Below are 18,094 nucleotides of genomic sequence, written 5' to 3' on the forward strand. Positions count from 1 at the left end.
TGGTTCTCCCAGTCCTTGCTCATGTGAGTGTGTGGCTCTCCTGTCCTCCCTGACTTCATATGCCATCAGTACTTAGATCACTTGAATGTGTCTACCTTTTACCCAAAAGTATAATAGATGGGACACAGACTGCCATTGTGTGTTCTCACGTGTGTCAGCCTACGTCCATGGCCTCTTTCATAGAAATTGAGGATGACTTGATTCTTCTAAACAACTGAGTGTAACACCCAGTTCTGTGTGAACACATATCTTTAGTTGTCTCAAGCCACCTTCATTTTCTGCATGTATCAGACAAGAACCAAAAGACAGAGACTATTGTGGTTGCATATTTGGAGTCACAACTTTTTTTGGTCCTGGATTTTTCATGAAAGCCCTTTACTCCTGAGATACTTTTACCTTCAAACTCAGCCTCCAAGTTGATTGATGAAGATGCTGGAAGGAGAAGCATGGTGATGTCAAAAGTGATTAAGATAATAGTTGACCTTAAGTGTTGACTTCTTGCAGAATCCAGAGAAACAGACCTGCTTAGTGGGATGGACGGCAAAGGCTCCTATCAGGTGAAGGGCTGGAAACTCACACAGCAACAGTTTGTGGCTCTTTTGTGGAAGAGGCTGCTGATTGCCAGACGGAGTCGGAAGGGATTCTTTGCTCAGGTGAGAAGTGCTGTTCCAGGCCAAAGGACTCGGGCTTTATGGGTGGGCTATAGGCTTTCTTACCATTGATGGCAGGATAGCACTGTGGTTATGAGATGGATTCTGGAGCCACATTATCTGTATTTCAATCCCAGTTCTGCTTCTTGCCACTTGAGTATCTGCTGGCAAGTAACTTCTTGGGCCTCAATCTCCTCATCTGTAAAATGGGGATACGAATAGTTCCTGTGACATATGGTTGGTTGTTTTGAAGGTTAAAATGAATAAGTGCTTAGAATGAGCCTCGCATTAGTATTACTTCTCTGTGCGTATAAGTATGTTAATTTATTTAGAGGAGAATGTAACAAGGACAAAGTATAGAAAAACTAGCTAGGCAAATTAAACTTTCATAACTTGAGAGATAATGTGCTCAGATGCATTTGACACGGGAACTTATCGAAACTTGATTTTTCTCTAAATTGATATTTAACTGCAAACTGATAGAAAAGATAACCAGAGAGGTCAGAAAAATATTGCAAACAGAAGACTCATTACACCGTTGCCTGCAAATCAGCTTTGGCATGCTAACTTGTTTGGTTAGGAGGGATAAAATTATTCTTCTCTGTAAAATTGAGAAGTATAGAGACAGAGTCTGCAGAGATTCTTCCCTACATACTGCGTGAGTAATGCTGAGTCTAAGTTTGGAGCATACAGGCCTGGTTTTGAATTCTGGTTCTGCTACTTACTGGCTGTGTGAACTTGGGCAAGTTACTTAGTCTCTCTGAGCCTTAGTCACCTTGTTTGTTGATTGGTGATGATGATACCACTACTTAGGATTGTGATGATGGTTAAATGAGCTAATTATCACTATAGTACTTTCCCATTGAATTAATCACGCAGTGATAATGTTCAGGGTTGAAACCCCGGAACGTTAGGGTCAAGGGTATCATTTGAATCTTTTAAGGTTTTTTAATGACATACTTCTCAGGAATAAACAGAAGGAGCTTCGAGTTTACTTATCAAATACATACAAATCATTGTTTTGAGAGAAGGTACAAGTGTAAAGTTTGAGGTGGTTGAGGAAAGACTTAGATAATTATGCTTTTTGAGGCTACAGGTGAGACAATGGCTGCCATTCTCTTCAAGGGAGGCATTGCCTTAGGGTGGTTTTATCACTGTATGGGATCTGGATGGGTCCTCTAGTCTCAGTGCAGATTACAAATGAGAAAACTGAGGCCAGAGGGGACTGGACTTCACCTGGATATACTTGTAGAGACAGACCAACCTCAGGTCTGCTGGGCTCATGGCCCAGTGAGGTCTTTCTCAGGTTTTCCGTGGGAAGAGGGCAGAACCCCACGTTCCATTCCAAGTTATCTTGACACATGACTCCGGTTTACTTTGTGAAGTTCTCAGTTTGATGCAGTTACCAGGTGGCCATAACCTCTGGCCTTGTGCTGCCAGCTTCTAGAAATGCCCTGGAGGGAAGAGATTTAGTTTTGGGAGTTGTCCTGCTTCTAATCTGCCAACAGTGGTTAAGTCTGTCTATGGGCATTGTATTCCTCTCTTGCATGCTGGCTGGTCTAGGAGGCTGGCCCCATGGCTACCTTTCTAACACTCATCCTTCTTCCCTCTGCCCCCTGGTTATAGATTGTCTTGCCAGCTGTGTTTGTGTGCATTGCCTTGGTGTTCAGCTTGATCGTGCCACCTTTTGGCAAGTACCCCAGCCTAGAACTTCAGCCCTGGATGTACAACGAACAGTATACGTTTGTCAGGTATGTGTTTGCCTTCTACGCCCAAGGAGAGAGGAGAGCTCGAGCTAACCAAGGGTGTTTGCTGTACCGAGGGCCAAGGGGAAGTGGACTCAAGAAACACACAGTGTAATGGATTTTACCAGCTGTGGCAGAAGCTTCTGCACTAACTAATATTATATGCAAAGACCAGTAGTGAACAAAACCTGAAGGAATAGGCGGGTCCTCTACTGCCACATCTGAGCTCATCTCCTCTTTATACTGCTGTTGTCAGGAACAGGCATATGTGTTTTACATAAATAATCTGCCCTTGCAAACAATCTGTGATTGAGCTATAATATATCTGCATTTTCATAGCTATGTATAATTTTGTAGTTTTAACACAGGGCTTCAAGACACTGTCAACACATTGCACCTCCAGGTACTTGATTTCAACACACTACAATGCATGTATTTATTATCTAGTCTTTTAAGTTGTAGATGTTAGCTAGTGTTTGTTCTTTAGACAAAAATACCAGCTACTCTGTAACAGTCTGTGCTTTAAACAAAGAGAGGAATTCCTCCATCTTGTTACACTGGAGTTTTCTTCAGTCCTATAGTATTTGTAGACCTTTAGATCAGAGAAGTGTTTCTGTGATGTAGAAGAAAAGCTTTAAAAAAAAACAAAAAATACATAAACATGTGAATCGGTCTCTTTTTCTAACCCACCTTTCCTTCCTATTGAGTGCAGGTTTACTTTACTCTTTCCTTTCCCAGCTGCTGACCCTATAGTGTCCAGGGCTGTGGAATATGGGTGTGTTTTGTGTTTATCACCTGAGTCCATTATTATTTATGATTTCTAGTTATTCATGCAAACATTCAGCCAATAAAATCTTTCTGTCCTTTACTAGAATATCGTGATTGTCTTTGCCTAAGGGATAATCATAGAAGTATTTTTGAAACACTGATCCTTAAAAAATTCATTTATCTCATGTTAAAGTATGTATGTTAGTGTGTTGAAGTACGTGCACACACACACACACACATGCACACCTCTGTATGTGTAACTTACTTGCACAAGCTCCACTTTGGAGTACTGTGTGTTACTATGATACTAAATATGTGGCCAGAGTCGAGATCCTTCTGAGTAGGTTCTGTTTTATTCATTTCTGTTTTAAGAGCTTGTCAGACAAGAAATACTTAATAAAGTATTTATTAAAAAGAAACTTTTCCTCTTTGAACTTTACAATTTTAATGTATTGCTGAGCTGGCTGCCTCTCATGTACCCGTAGTAATGATGCTCCTGAGGACATGGGCACCCTGGAACTCTTGAGTGCCCTCACCAAGGACCCTGGCTTTGGAACCCGATGTATGGAAGGAAACCCAATCCCGTAAGTGCCACTTCAGTGAGGAGACCCTCCACTGGCTTCTCATTCTTATCACCTGGTTTGATCTCTAATACACTGCAGTTATCAGTTGTATACTACACCATGACTACCGTCATTTGCCCTTTGAACCAATTTTTGTTTTTAAAAAGCTAATACAGTCATCAGACCATCTAGGAACAAACAACAGACTAAGAGAGTCTTCCAACATCCTGCAAAGCAAAGCACTACAGATATTTGCTTACTGCTTCAGAAATTAACATTTAATTTAAATAGCACTTTATACTTAGTGATCAAATGCTTTTCCTTGCTTCCCTTCCCCCAACTCCCATGCCTAAGTGCAGAGATAGGCTGCCATTTTATATATATACAGTTTATAATATATATGAAATTTAACTACATGAATAGATGATGTAGTTTTTATGAAAATAGTCTCTTTCTTTAGAGTTGAGTATTTTTATGGCGGTGTCCTTCAAAATCTTTTTTAAAAAGTAAGCAGTGTAGAATAAATTCAGTTAAGCACCCACAGACTAAGCGGGTATGCTGGGAAGGTATAGCCAGAGAGCTTTGTGAGTAAAGACAATGAAGAGAGGCGAGGAGTGCCAGAGAGAACCCAGCGATGATAAGGTGGGGGTTCAAGTAGAATTTGTAGTTGAGGTCATTAACCACAGTCTGTGGAGTTATGAAAGTCTGGGAAGGTGTAAAAAAATTGGAGAAGGGCTAACTTCAATTCTAGGTTTTAAAGGGAAGGTACTGATCCTGCCAAAGTCACAGACCAGTGAGTGTGATAGATAGCCTGTGTGCAAAGTTTTAGAGCAGATTTCTAAATGGATAGCTATTACGTACCTGCTATCTCTTATTAAATGGATGCTATTAAATATTTGTTAGTACTTAATACTTAATGAGTGGTCAATCCCAGCAGCCAATATCAGTTTCTAAGAGCAAGATGTCTAAAGTGGAGAAGGACAAAGAGACACCGTGTCTGGATTTCATAAGACTTGATGAGATTCCACTTGAAAATTCTGTAGGTGAGATAGAAGAATGAGATGAGATGATAATAGAGTGAGATGGATTTATCACATGCCAGCTGAACAGTTTGGACTCACAGGTTAATGCCAGCCAGTAAAGTGTCTACAGGAGCTGGGTCTGGATTGAGATCTCATCTACAGAGACAAAGGTGGCATCAGAGGGCCCCCAACCCTGAGGCCGAGCACCACTGAACCTGTGTTGAGGTGCCTGATGTGCGGGCCTCACTCTGGACACTTTCAGATTTTTTCAGAAAGTAGTGGAACTGAGGGAAGTTTGACTGGGACACTTCCCTGTGGCATTTACCTTTGTCTTGGCCAATCATTTTGCGACAGTTTTAGAATGTGAACTTCAGGTGGGTACCATGCCTTAGTTTGAAGTTTTCATTTAGTTGAGGCACTTTATAGGGAACTAGAGAGCAATCCACCAAACTGTTCATTTGCTCTGATTTTATAAAGACCATGGCTCCACTTTAAATTGTAGAACTTTAGAACTGGAAAGGGATACTGGAAATGACTTATTGAAATATGACTTATTAAAACAAGTCATTCTATACTTTTATTTTACTAATGGAGAAAATAAACCCTGAGAGGTCAAGAGACTTGATGATCAGACAGTAATTCAGAACTCAAGTCAGGCATAAAGGCCTCGTCTTTTTGTCACTTGTGATGCTTGCGAACAACATAGCTCTTCATGTACAAATCAGTCTCACCCCACTTACCCCCAGTTCTCTACTCGTTTTAAAACATAAAATGAATCTTGACATTCTCTACCAGATTATGAGCACATCAAGACTCTTCCTCAGGCCTCTGTCATCTGGCCCCTGCCTGCTTCTCTTCCTCATAGCTCATCACATTCCAGCCACACTGCCTTCCTCACGTTCCTAGCAGAAACCTTGGGGCCTTTGCGTCTGTGCTTTCTGTTGCTTCTGCTTGTATTTTTCTGTACCCCCGAACCTCTGCCTGGCTTGTTCTCTCTCATCATTTGCATTTTGGCTCCTTGAAACGTCGCTCTCCTTTTGTTCTGCTTCATTTTTGGCCATCTAAGAATACACTCTTTAATTGTTCTCTCTTTCATGGGAACACAAACTCCATGAAGGCAAGGACTTTGTCTTGTTCACTCAGACTCAAATATGCAGAACAGTGTCTCACACATAGTAGTTGCTCTGAATATGAATATTTTTTGAGTGACTACATGGGTGAGTGATTGAGTTTACAGCATGAAGTCTGTGGGAGGATCAAATAATCAAATGGTGAGGGGTATATGCATGTTTGCAGTTGTTATTGACTGATCCTGCACTCCTGAGGCACCAGGAAAGGCTAGGCCTTCTCGGTGATCCTACTCGATGCCCTCCTTTTGCAGAAACATGCCTTGCTCGGTGGGGGAGGATGACTGGACCACCGCCCCAGTTCCCCAGACCATCATGGACCTCTTCCAGAACGGGAACTGGACGATGGAGAACCCCTCACCCACTTGCCAGTGCAGCAGCGACAGAATCAAGAAGATGCTGCCTGTGTGTCCCCTGGGGGCAGGGGGGCTGCCTCCTCCACAGGTGAGTCCCTCTTAAAGTGTAACAGCAGATGGGGGTACAGGATGGGCTGGGGAAGAAGGAATGGATGACATATCATGTGAGGAGGGTCTCTTTTAGTCTTGATTTTAATTCTTATCATAGGAAAAAGCACGCGCTTTTTGGAGGGAGGGACTTGAACCACATTGTGCTATATCTGAGGGAGCCTTGCCTGTTTCTCTATTTTGAAAAGTCAGGCTAGTTACTTACTTGTTTGAGTTACAACCAGAACACAATACTCTGGGACAATGGGCCATGGGAGACACACTATGGTCCCTCCCAGAGTGATGGTATCACAGGACAGACTGTGACAGGCCCAGCTTTATCCCTGGATGGTGGCCTTGGATAAGCCACTCTGAGTCCCTGGGCCTGTTTCCTCACCTTTGAGTTAGGGAGCCAGGTCCATAAAGCTTTTGCAAGTCTTAACTCTGACATTCTCTGAGACTCTAAATGTTGAAAGTGCTTCAGAGCCATTTTTTCTGAGAACAATTTCAGAAAAAGGCTTGCTTGTGATAGCTCTCAGCTGCTTTACCAGTTTTCTGGTTGCAAGGTGAGGACCAGCAATTTTAAACGGTATGAGAACTTAAAAAAGTCCTGGTTACCTCTCTGAAATAACAGCTAATCTATTCATTAGTATATCACCAATGAAAAAGGAATTCATTAGGCATAGTCACTGATGCTGCTTCCTAAAAGTCTTTTGTGGCTATAAAGAATCATATTTTACAGTCTGGTGTTTAGTTGTTGAGAATAATTTCCTGGAGAACATCTTGGATTATGTGTATGGCCAGAGCCAAGGGCGGAATGTACCAGGCTTCGGTGGTTGGCTGATGGCAGTGCCTGGGAAGGGTCTGGTCACACAGTGGTACAAGTTTGAGGGACATGTGTCAGTGTCATCCTTGATTTGCTGTCTGTCTCAGTTCTGGTCCATAAAGACACATGCACTTACCTTTTTTTTTTTTTTGTGATAACAGAGAAAACAGAACACTGTGGACATCCTTCAGAACCTGACGGGAAGAAACATTTCAGATTATCTGGTGAAGACATATGTGCAGATTATAGCCAAAAGGTCATTATTTACTAAACTTCCTCCTTACTCTATCATTACTGACCAAAGGAATTAAAAATCTAAAAGTAGAAGATTAAGCAGTGGGGGAAACATCAACATTTGGCCTGATGTTATCTTTTGGAAGTTTAGGATATTCTTTTGACATAGACAAGATGAGAAATGTTGAGAACATTCAGTTGTCAGCTTCCAGATTGAGTCTGCCTGGTTCCAGAATGAAAATAAACCTGGACTCAAATTCTGATTCTGCCACTTACTAGCTATTTGACCAGGGGTAACCAGTTACCCTTTTAAAGCCTTAATTTTTATAAAATGTTATAATAATATTGCTCTTATGAGTTTGTTGTGAGGATTAAATGAAATTATATAGTACCTCTCATGCATGGGATGCATGTTAATATATGACATGAAGAGAGCCCTGGGCCGACTCAGTAGCCCGCCATGGCTGTGGAGCCTTGGAGGAGCCATATAGCTTCCGGGGGCATCACAGCATAGTGTTGAACACTTAGCTGATGCTCAGGGAATGTTTGTTCTGATTTCTTTCCCATCACCTTGGTTAGTTGGTCGTCTCAGGAGGTCTCAGTGTCTTTAAATGATAAGGGTATGTTTGAATGACAGTTGCTGTGAGTTTCCAAAAAAGAGGCATAACCTTCATGTATGTCATCCATAATCGATGTATTACTTTGAATTAAAAAAGTTTCTAGTTTTGTCATGTCTTTGCCTATAGGGTGGATTTTGAATTGGTTTAACCCAAGGCATGATTTTCATGTAAATAAGATTTTAAGGCAAGGAGAAGAAAAGACATGCTGAATAGGGCTTCTTTCCATTGGCATAACCCTACACCTCCAGCCTGATCATAGGATTATTTCTGTCCCTTCGTTGCATCCTCAGGTAGATATTTACTCCTTTGTATCAATGAGAATAGGATCAGTGTTTCTTTGAACTGATTTTTGGTTTGTCTTTGACTTCCGCAGCTTAAAGAACAAGATCTGGGTGAATGAGTTTAGGTAAGTTGACCTCTTTCTGTGCTTTTATTTACTTTTCTTTGGCTCTCATTGTTCAGTGGGATGATTTTGATGCAAGTATCTTGGATCCTGGGAAGTTGTTAATTCAGGGATTATTTTGTCCTTAGCATTTTTGCTCTGTGCCCAGCTGTCATTTCAGAGGCCTTTGAAAATTTTCATACTGATGTCCTTGAGGAGACCCAGAAGTTTCTTATGGGTTTCTAGTGATTTAACAGGAAGCACAGTGTTGTGAAGGGAATACTTATGCTAGTTACATATCCAAAATCAAATTCCCAGCGGTTCTCGGGACTCCAAAACAATTTTGGTCCTTGGAGTAGGACCAAGAAGGTATTGGATAAAATAAGAGGCAGCCAAACCATCCCTTTTTACTGCATTGCAACCCATTTATCACTCTGAAGGAACAGAGAGACCAGGGAAGAAAAGAAGGAAGAATCCTTGAACCCAGTTCATACCTTATGAAAAATGAGATACCTTATATGGCTGCCTCAAAACTTGGCTCTTTGGCACTGCTTCCCACTTTTCTTCTTTGCCTTTTCCCTGAGGGCTAGGACCCACAGAACTCTGAACAGAGTGGAATGAGATGAGACCCCTATAATTGTCCTTATGCTAGGAAAGAGCCAAAGCCTGTCTGTAAGCCCTCCCCAGCCTCTCTGGTCAGTGTCCCTCACTACCTGTCCTGACTTCCCATTCCTTTGCCTTGAGACCCAAGTTCAGGCCTGAGCCACCAAGGTCTGAGGAGCATCTGTGAGATGAATGACCATTCTTTCCTCAATATCTCAGATGTCTAACTCTGTTTATAATCAGGCCCAGATCCTTCCTACCTAGGCAGGAACCATAAGAGTAAAGAGATTACCGGAATCTATTAGAAGATGGCCAAGTTGCCACTTTCTCTGAAACTTTGGTCCTACTTTGGATAAGCAGTTCATCTGCATGAAGCATGTACACACTCAAATGGTATCTGATGCTGAGCGATATTGTGCACTCCACTGTCTGCGTTTTAATATTAGGCTGTTCTTTTAGGTATGGCGGGTTTTCTCTGGGAGCCAGTAATTCTCACTTACTTTCTCCAACTCAAGAAGTTAGTGATGCCATCAAGCAACTGAAGAAGCACTTGAATCTGGCCAAGGTACAGTACCTATCCCAAGACACATCAGAAAATGGGCTCAAAGTGGCTGGTTGGCTGGTACAGGGGAGCAGCTAAGTACAAAGTCATCACTGGCCTTTAGTGGTCTTGTGCCAACCGCGGCTGAGCTACTGCTCAGTGTACATTTAAGATTTGAAAGCATTGATCAAAAACAAATTCAGAGATTAAAAATCTCTTACAAAAACTTGTTTATAAATTTAGCCAGTAGGTAAGTAAACTTAGCATCAAACATACTTTTCTAAAACAATCACTGATTAAACAGGAAATGAATCATTTTCTTTAAGTTGACAGCAGGCTTTAGGACCCAAGAAGCATTCACTTCATTTCTCTGTATCTGAGTTTTCCCATTTTCAAGTGAGAACTGAAGGGGTCACATGATCTGGACTCTAGGATCACAGACAGCAGTAATATTCCTAGAGTATGTGTCTCTGCTTCTAAGGCACAGATGCCATGAGTCTGACACATCTGCACATTGAGTGTAGTCTTGGGTCTTAGGATGACACCAAGGGAATATTTTGAAGAATCCTTAACACCCAGTTAGAGCGAGATGTTGGTGTCTTGAGACTTTGAGCCACAACGTCGGCGCTTTCGATTTCTGGTCACTTGTTTCTCAGGAGCCAATTACTCAATGGCTTCACATTTCATTTAAATGAACAGAGTAGTAGTGGTGCCCTTCACAAGGTTGTCATGTTGTCCTTCCCTTGTGAACTGAGGCAGGTTTCTGTTTGTTCACAGGACAGTTCCGCTGATCGATTTCTCAGCAGCTTGGGAAGGTTCATGATAGGACTGGACATGAAAAATAACGTCAAGGTAACACCTTTTGTTTCAATAGCTTCTTGATGAACAATAATCCATATGTTCCCTGAAGTGCTTTTCAGCTCTGATAACATTGATAGGGGTATTCATTGACAGAAAAGCTCAGTCTAGTAATTTTACCAGTGAGGCTATGCAATACAATGATTAAGAGAATTTGCTTTGCTACCAGACACACCAGGTGAACTATTGTGACCTTGACCAACTTACTTAACCCATATAACCCTCAGTTTCCTAATCTCTAAAATGGAGAAAGTAGTCATGGCTATCTCAAAGCTGTGGTGAGGATTAAAAGAGTTAAAGATATAAGGTAGTCAGCACCATGCACTGGCAATATGGTCCATGCACAGTATAGCCTGACTGCTGTTATTTCTTTGCTATATTCTCCGGCCATAATGTTTTATCTTGGCATGTGACTGGAATTTCTGAAGTTTACGTACATTTTATGTGTGAGCGCACCTAACCTACAGGAGCTGGGTTTGGGAGCATTATATTGTACCTGCAGGAGCTGGGTTTGGGAGCATTATATTGTACCTGGTATGTTTTATTTCAGGTGTGGTTCAATAACAAGGGGTGGCATGCCATCAGTTCTTTCCTGAATGTCATCAACAATGCCATTCTCCGGGCCAACCTGCAGAAGGGAGCGAACCCTAGCCAGTATGGGATTACCGCTTTCAATCACCCCCTGAATCTCACCAAGCAGCAGCTCTCAGAAGTGGCTCTGTAAGTGTAGCTATGGGTGAATGTATCAGGTGGGGAGAGGAGAGGGTTTTGGGGTAACTGTGGAACAGGGGAGGGAACTGTGAATCTGGTTGAAGAGTAACAGCTTCATTATGGTCTGTCTGGGTTGGTCCAGGCTCTGGACAGAAAATGATCAGTTTATGAATTGGCTGGCAGAGATTAAAATGCAAAAGATAAATAACTCTTAATGTAAAAACCATTATAATTAGTGAATTCATATAAAGTAAGTTAAATTATTATTGAAATCTTAAAAGTATTTTAACTCACCATCAACACAGTGTTTAGTAAAAATCAGCTTCATTTGTTTTGACACTGTTTTTAACCTTGGCGAAACATGCTTTTGTAAGCCTGTGTTTTTAATTCCTGAGTCGTGTGTGTGTGTGTGAGGATAAAGCCAGTATGAATAGGTAAACTTTACCTATTGATGAATTTATACTAGCCTTTGACATCAGAGATCTGGGATTGAACCTGGTTTCTAAACTTTCTAGATGGTGTTAAATGAGCCAATTCATGTAAATTGCCAAGTCCAGCATTGGGTACATAGTTAGTATTCAACACATATTGGGTCCCTTTTATGTATACGGGGGCATAGCACAGTTATCATTTCTGCTTAACTCTTATAAAATATCAGTAGTATATGTCACTGGGATCTTTATACCAAGCTTTCATAAAATTTATATATATATAGTTTATATTGTAGCCTGTTTCATGGGCTTATAAGACCATTCATTCCTTTCATAAGAATCTGATAAAATTTTTTGTATGTGTTAGATTGATATGCCACATGCTATTGTTTTCAAACTTATTTATAGCCAAAATTAACTTATTTGAATGGTTTCACACTAATATTTCTGCTTAATTTAGTTTTCAAGCCACATTCGTCTTTTGTGTGTGAAAATTTACAACTTATTGCTCTTACAAGGTCAAGAACAATAGAACAAAGTGAATGCCATTTGGCCACTCTCAGACTTCCATTAATAGTTTCATTATGGCAGTGAACTCTTTAACCTCAGTGGAATCAGTTTTGCATTTGAAGTATCAGGTTTGGGGTGGTTTTTTGTTTTTATTTTTATTTTTTATTTTTGACTTGAAAATAATTATCCTTAACCCTGAAAAAAATATATTTGTTGAACAAGTTATTTTTTCCTAGACTGTGCTTCAGATATTTGTGTGTGTGTGTGTGTGTGTGTGTGTGTGTGTGTGTGTGTGTGTGTGTGTGTTTTCTCCTGAATGAGTCTTCAGTTGCATCAGTGGTCCCTCATATCCTCACTGCCTTTTTTTTCAGGATGACCACATCAGTGGATGTCCTCGTGTCCATCTGTGTCATCTTTGCGATGTCCTTCGTCCCAGCTAGCTTCGTTGTGTTCCTGATCCAGGAGCGAGTCAGCAAAGCAAAGCACCTGCAGTTCATCAGCGGAGTGAAGCCCGTCATCTACTGGCTCTCCAATTTTGTCTGGGATATGGTGAGCATACCAGTCTGCTGCTGCTATATGCATCTCCATCAGAGATATGGATTGGACGAAAGAGTCCTTGTCACCAGGAAGTGTTCTACCTAGTCTAAAGATAAATGAAAAAGGAAAAGGCAGAGGCAATTGTACACTTCCTTGTCACCAAACATGGTGTTAAGTACAGAGCTGATCTCACACCTGGAGAAAATCTGTCCACACTGACTGCAGTTAATACCACCACCGCACCACCACCTAATTTCCTAAATGAAAACTTTTCAAAGGAACATTGAGGTGGAAGATTCTTAGTCAAAACTCCAATGCCCCTAGCTTGTATGATAGATTTTAACCTCCAGAGTCAGGGTCTTACTAGGAGTACATTTGTCATTTGAAAACTCTACACACCTTACCAGAAACTTATCCATCTATTGCAAATATGTTTTCATGCCAGCTCTAATTTATTGCTTCTGTTTAGACCAATATAGAGGACTTCGAAGAATTCTGCAGTTCTAATTTTTGTAAAGTGGAGTTGAAATATATCTCCCTGTGAATTCCATTAATTGTAAGACACACAGATCAAATTTAATTCTTCTCCTTCTAGACAGCCCCACAGATACTTGAAGATATTTATTTTACCTGTCTTCCCCGGATAGGGTGATAGACAAGAACATCCTTTGTAATACCTAAAGCACAGTACACGTGTGAGTGATGATGATATCTGTGCTGATTAGAGCAAGCCTCTCATACTTGTCACTGTTCTGATCTGATTGCCTTTCTATGACCATGCTCCATATTGTTAATGTCCCCTTTGAAAAGCAAAACCCAGAATTAACCTTGTGCTTAGGCTGTGATCTGAATGGTTATGAGCCTAAGAGGAACTTGATCTCTATCCCATACCTCTATTACTTAGCCCATGGGCATTGCATTTTGGAAGTAACACTATCTCATTGGCAACTTGGTAGTGAACTGAAATCTCTTTTGGACTGATAATGTTAAATGGGGTCTCTTTCATTCTATACTAATGCAATTGACTTTTTCGAACCTAAACTTTATATTTATCTCTGTTAAACTACATTTTGTTTAGTGTCCATTTGTTTTTATCTTGATGTAGTAATTACTTTATTCAGTAAACACATACTAAGTGCTCAGTGTGTCTGACTCTGTCAGGCATAGGAGATTCAGAAATGAAAGACCAAGTCCCTAACTCAGGAATATCACTTATCTTCCTCTGTATTATCTGTCCCTCCCATGCTTCTGAAATTTGCTATCATCATGTTTTCATCTAAGTTGTTGATAAACACAATGAGTAGGATGAGACTGAAGCAGAATCCTGTGGTCTGAAGCTGTGAATTCTTCTAACAGCTGACAAACCCACTGTCACATCCCTGCCTGTGCTTAGTTCTGCCAGCTATGAATTCTCATAATTATCTTTTGGTCAAGTCTTTATTTGTGCATTTTAAGTTTTGATACACTGTCAGGACAGACTTAAAATTATTCTGAGTGTGATGAAACAATTCTGACATTCATATTATAAGCACTTACATCATAAATAAATTACATGTGAGATTGAACTTGGGCAGACTATAATATAGCATTAACGATGAAACAGACACAGTTATCTTTGGGAAGAATAATGGAAGCTTATTTGCTGCCTGTGAAATTGAAATTATTCTGACTGAGAATTCATCGCTCAGTTAGTTTACTGAGCGTGACACCTTGGCTTTGCTGTTGGAAAGACAGAAAGGGCATGCAGTTTATAGAATCATTCAAAGATAAAATGCTTGTCAAAATGTATTGTCCAGTATTTTGATTAATAGTTTATGTGGCTTCATTAATTCATAGTTATTCTCCAATATGTTTTATCTGCCCTTTCTTGTCCAATAATAGTGAAGACTTGGGATTTGTTATATCTTTGACAAAGGGATGAACTTTATTTTCTTGTTTCATTTTTAGTGCAACTATGTGGTCCCTGCCACACTGGTCGTTATCATCTTCATCTGCTTCCAGCAGAAGTCCTACGTATCCTCCACCAACCTGCCTGTGCTAGCCCTTCTACTTCTGCTGTATGGGTAAGGCACCTCTGGCTTGGGGATATCAATGGGTAAGGCATATGTGTTTGATGTCAGAAGGACGGCAGGGGACATTCAATGGACATTTGTCTTTGTGCCTCACCAGGTGGTCAATCACACCTCTCATGTACCCAGCCTCCTTTGTGTTCAAGATCCCCAGCACAGCCTACGTGGTCCTCACCAGTGTGAACCTCTTCATTGGGATTAATGGCAGTGTGGCCACTTTTGTGCTGGAGCTCTTCACCAACAATGTGAGTTTGAGTTCTGCTCAAGAGCGCCTCCTGCTGGGATGAGCATCTCCAGGAGCCAGAGGACAGTGTTTAATCATAATCTTACTCCGATGGCCACTCTGACCTTTTTCAGATTCTCTCTTCCCTGGATTTGCATAGCACCTCCCTCCCGTCCTTTTCCTAGTAGTTCTGTGATCAAACCTTTCAGTTTCCTGTGACAAGTTTTTTAGTGTTTAAATGTTGCTTTTCCAAACATTTGGTCCTCTGCCATCTTTGCTTGCCCCTTTAGGTGCTACCTCAGGGTGATACCTTTTATCCCGGAGGCTTTTACTACCACTTCTCTCCGTGTCTTATGTTGTCCTCTCTCAATTCTATACTATTAGCTCTGATTGTCCCCTTGAACACTAGTCTCACATTCTCACTTGCCTAGTAGACAGCTCTGTTTAGATAATTTACAGATGCCCCGGACTCGACATGTCCTAATCATCTTTCCCCCTCAGAACCTAATGTTTCTCTTGCCTTTTCTATCACACCGCATGGCATTACCATCCACCCAGTCTCCCACCTGACAACTTATGTGCTTTGCTTTTGTTTATTTCCCATGTTCAACTGGTTACCTTGTCAGTTCTTCCAACTATAGATCTCTTAAAAAAGGGTCCCTGTCCTTTCCTGTTGTCATCGCCTTTGTCCAAACACTTTAACTTAGCACGTAAGGCCTTTCATGGGTGTACAGCCCTTCCTGGCCAGTTCCCACTACCCCTTTTCTCAAGGTACTGTTAGATTCAGCCGACTCATCCCTTAAACTCACCCTACTACTATAGGCCTGGCTTAAAATGCCCTTTGTTTATCACACTTAATTTCAAGATTGAGCTCAATGTGAAGCTTTCTTTACCTGCTCTATGAGAGGTGCTCTCTCTTTTCCCTGTGCCCCCAGAGCCCTCAGTTCATGCCTCCAGTACAACACACATCCAATTATGTAGTAATTTCCTGTTTCCACGTCTTTCTTTCTCAGAGTAGAGGCTGTTTCTTATTAACCTTTGTCTGACCCTGTGCCCTGTCACAATGCATTCAGTATATAGCAACTTACTCAGTTGTTGGATATTTGGCCACTGCTGGCTTGATTTAAATTTCCACAAAATCCTGAAGCTGAAATATTGACCCAGACACAAGCAATTTGCTTTTAATATGCTAAGCAAATATTTCACGATGGATTTGCTTCTGGTTAAACATAACCATGCTTCTAAACTTGGCTCATATTTCTCCATATTCATAGCATATTCCAAATTTTCTAAAAAGCCAAAATTTTATTATGTTATATATATCATCAGCTGTGGCTGTTGCTGTTTATTAGTATCTGAATTCAAAGGTTCAGTTTGGCCTCGGGGAATAAAATATTTTTTTTGCTTCCATACATTAGAGTTTGATAAATTTTTAGCTTAAACCACAAATGACATTCAGTCTCCCTCTGTCTTACTTTTTTAGAAGCTGAATAACATCAATGATATCCTGAAGTCTGTGTTCTTGATCTTCCCACATTTTTGCCTGGGTCGGGGGCTTATTGACATGGTGAAAAACCAGGCAATGGCTGATGCCTTGGAAAGGTTTGGTGAGTGACAGCAATGGTCAGAGGATGTTTTTTTAAAAAATGGCGTTTTGCATGAGCCTTGGTACCCTGGCCTTTGTTTTGGAAAGAGGCTGGTGACTGGGCACAGGACTTCTCCCCACTACTAGGGCTGATGACAACACAGCTGGTTATGGTATGAGTCTTGGGACAGCACTAAGAAAAGTGAGAGGACAGTTTTGGAGATAAGGAAAATACCGGCATTATTTTAAAGTCAGTGCCTAATACCACTGGTTGGGTTTGTCAGAGTCATTGGAAATGTCAAACCACAGCCTTGAGAATTAGATACAGCACACTTTGGCTTCATTAGGGAAATCATGGGTCTGTGGACATGGCTGTATATAAAAATTAAGTTACTGCCATTACTTCTACCTTTATAGTCTAAAAGTATTTCCCCGGTGGCCACATTACTCTTCTTTATTCACTGGCTCATATAAGTTAGATGGCCATGTTATGTAAGAGACATAGACAGGGACTTTTTTTTTCAACTCGAAGGTACAAAGGAGATGTATAAGGAATTTAAGGAATATTTACATAAAACTAGGTGATTTAATTGGGCCACTAGGTTACAAGACATGCTGTTGACGGGGGCATCTTTTTTAAGTGCTCTCTAATCATAGCGAAACTTATAATATGTTAAAATACTGACCCTAAAAATTACCCTGGGTTGTTTGCCTTTTAACAAAGGATTTTCAACATTTTATTAAAAAGGAAACATCATATCTCTTCGATGACATCACAGACCTACTACACATTGGCTCTGAAATTCTAATTGATACTGGGTTGTAGTATGTTTCCCCAAAACCTTACCTGAAATCAGACTTGGAAAGTGGTTACTTCCTTAAATTTTTTTCCTTGTCATGGGCGAAAACCATGGGTATTTCCAGGGAGAGAGGTGAATTTGAGCCTGACTTTGAGGAAGGGCTATGGTCTTTGGTGCCTCCGTTCTGACTGGATCTCTGCATTGTGTCTCTCAGGGGAGAATCGCTTCATCTCACCGCTCTCTTGGGACTTGGTGGGACGAAATCTCTTTGCCATGGCCGTAGAGGGTGTGGTGTTCTTCCTCATCACTGTCCTGATCCAGTACAGATTCTTCATCAGGCCCAGGTGAGCTTTTTCTCAGAACTCATGGAGCATCTTGTTGAGGGTGACAGATGGAAACACTTGTCAGTGGTGTTTGGATTGATTGAACTGAACTCAAAGCAGATAATCAAACTCCTTCCTAATGTGGGCATCCCCACTCCCCAACACTGCCAGTCCTGGGACTGCTATAGAAAAACTGGATGTTTGTCTTGAAAAATAATTTGGAAGGAAAGTTGATTTTTCTTAAATTTTTTCCTCTAAGACCTGTAAGTGCAAAGCTTCCTCCCCTGAATGATGAAGATGAAGATGTCAGGCGGGAAAGACAAAGAATACTTGATGGCGGAGGACAGAATGACATCTTGGAAATCAAGGAGTTGACTAAGGTGAGACAATGAAGCCAGGCAATAACAACTTGTCTTCAGTTTTTTTCAGCTTTATATGTTGGAAACTAACATTTTGCTGACTTGCTTAATAAAAAGAGCATTCTTCCCAAAACATTTGTGTATACCAAGCTTCTGTCAATTTA

The 18,094-nt window shown here is 40.9% G+C and overlaps 1 protein-coding gene across 8 annotated transcripts in view; it reads left to right on the forward strand.

Annotated features, from left to right (window-relative positions):
- The window catches only part of ABCA1 (ATP binding cassette subfamily A member 1), a 120,985-nt gene that overhangs the window by 91,910 nt on the left and 10,981 nt on the right, over positions 1-18,094 (forward strand). For all 8 annotated transcript variants that reach the window (XM_023533491.1, XM_023533493.1, XM_023533494.1 and 5 more), the window contains 15 exons: positions 505-653; positions 2,277-2,401; positions 3,649-3,747; positions 6,130-6,319; positions 7,306-7,400; positions 8,372-8,404; positions 9,443-9,548; positions 10,302-10,376; positions 10,933-11,102; positions 12,406-12,583; positions 14,519-14,634; positions 14,741-14,885; positions 16,347-16,470; positions 17,463-17,592; positions 17,831-17,951. In XM_023533491.1, coding sequence (XP_023389259.1) covers positions 505-653; positions 2,277-2,401; positions 3,649-3,747; positions 6,130-6,319; positions 7,306-7,400; positions 8,372-8,404; positions 9,443-9,548; positions 10,302-10,376; positions 10,933-11,102; positions 12,406-12,583; positions 14,519-14,634; positions 14,741-14,885; positions 16,347-16,470; positions 17,463-17,592; positions 17,831-17,951 — 1,856 coding nt within the window. The remainder of the gene's footprint in view (positions 1-504; positions 654-2,276; positions 2,402-3,648; positions 3,748-6,129; positions 6,320-7,305; positions 7,401-8,371; positions 8,405-9,442; positions 9,549-10,301; positions 10,377-10,932; positions 11,103-12,405; positions 12,584-14,518; positions 14,635-14,740; positions 14,886-16,346; positions 16,471-17,462; positions 17,593-17,830; positions 17,952-18,094) is intronic.

The sequence above is a fragment of the Pteropus vampyrus genome, unplaced genomic scaffold (genome assembly GCF_000151845.1).
Source record: "Pteropus vampyrus isolate Shadow unplaced genomic scaffold, Pvam_2.0 Scaffold103, whole genome shotgun sequence".
NCBI classification, from domain to species: Eukaryota; Metazoa; Chordata; class Mammalia; order Chiroptera; family Pteropodidae; genus Pteropus; species Pteropus vampyrus.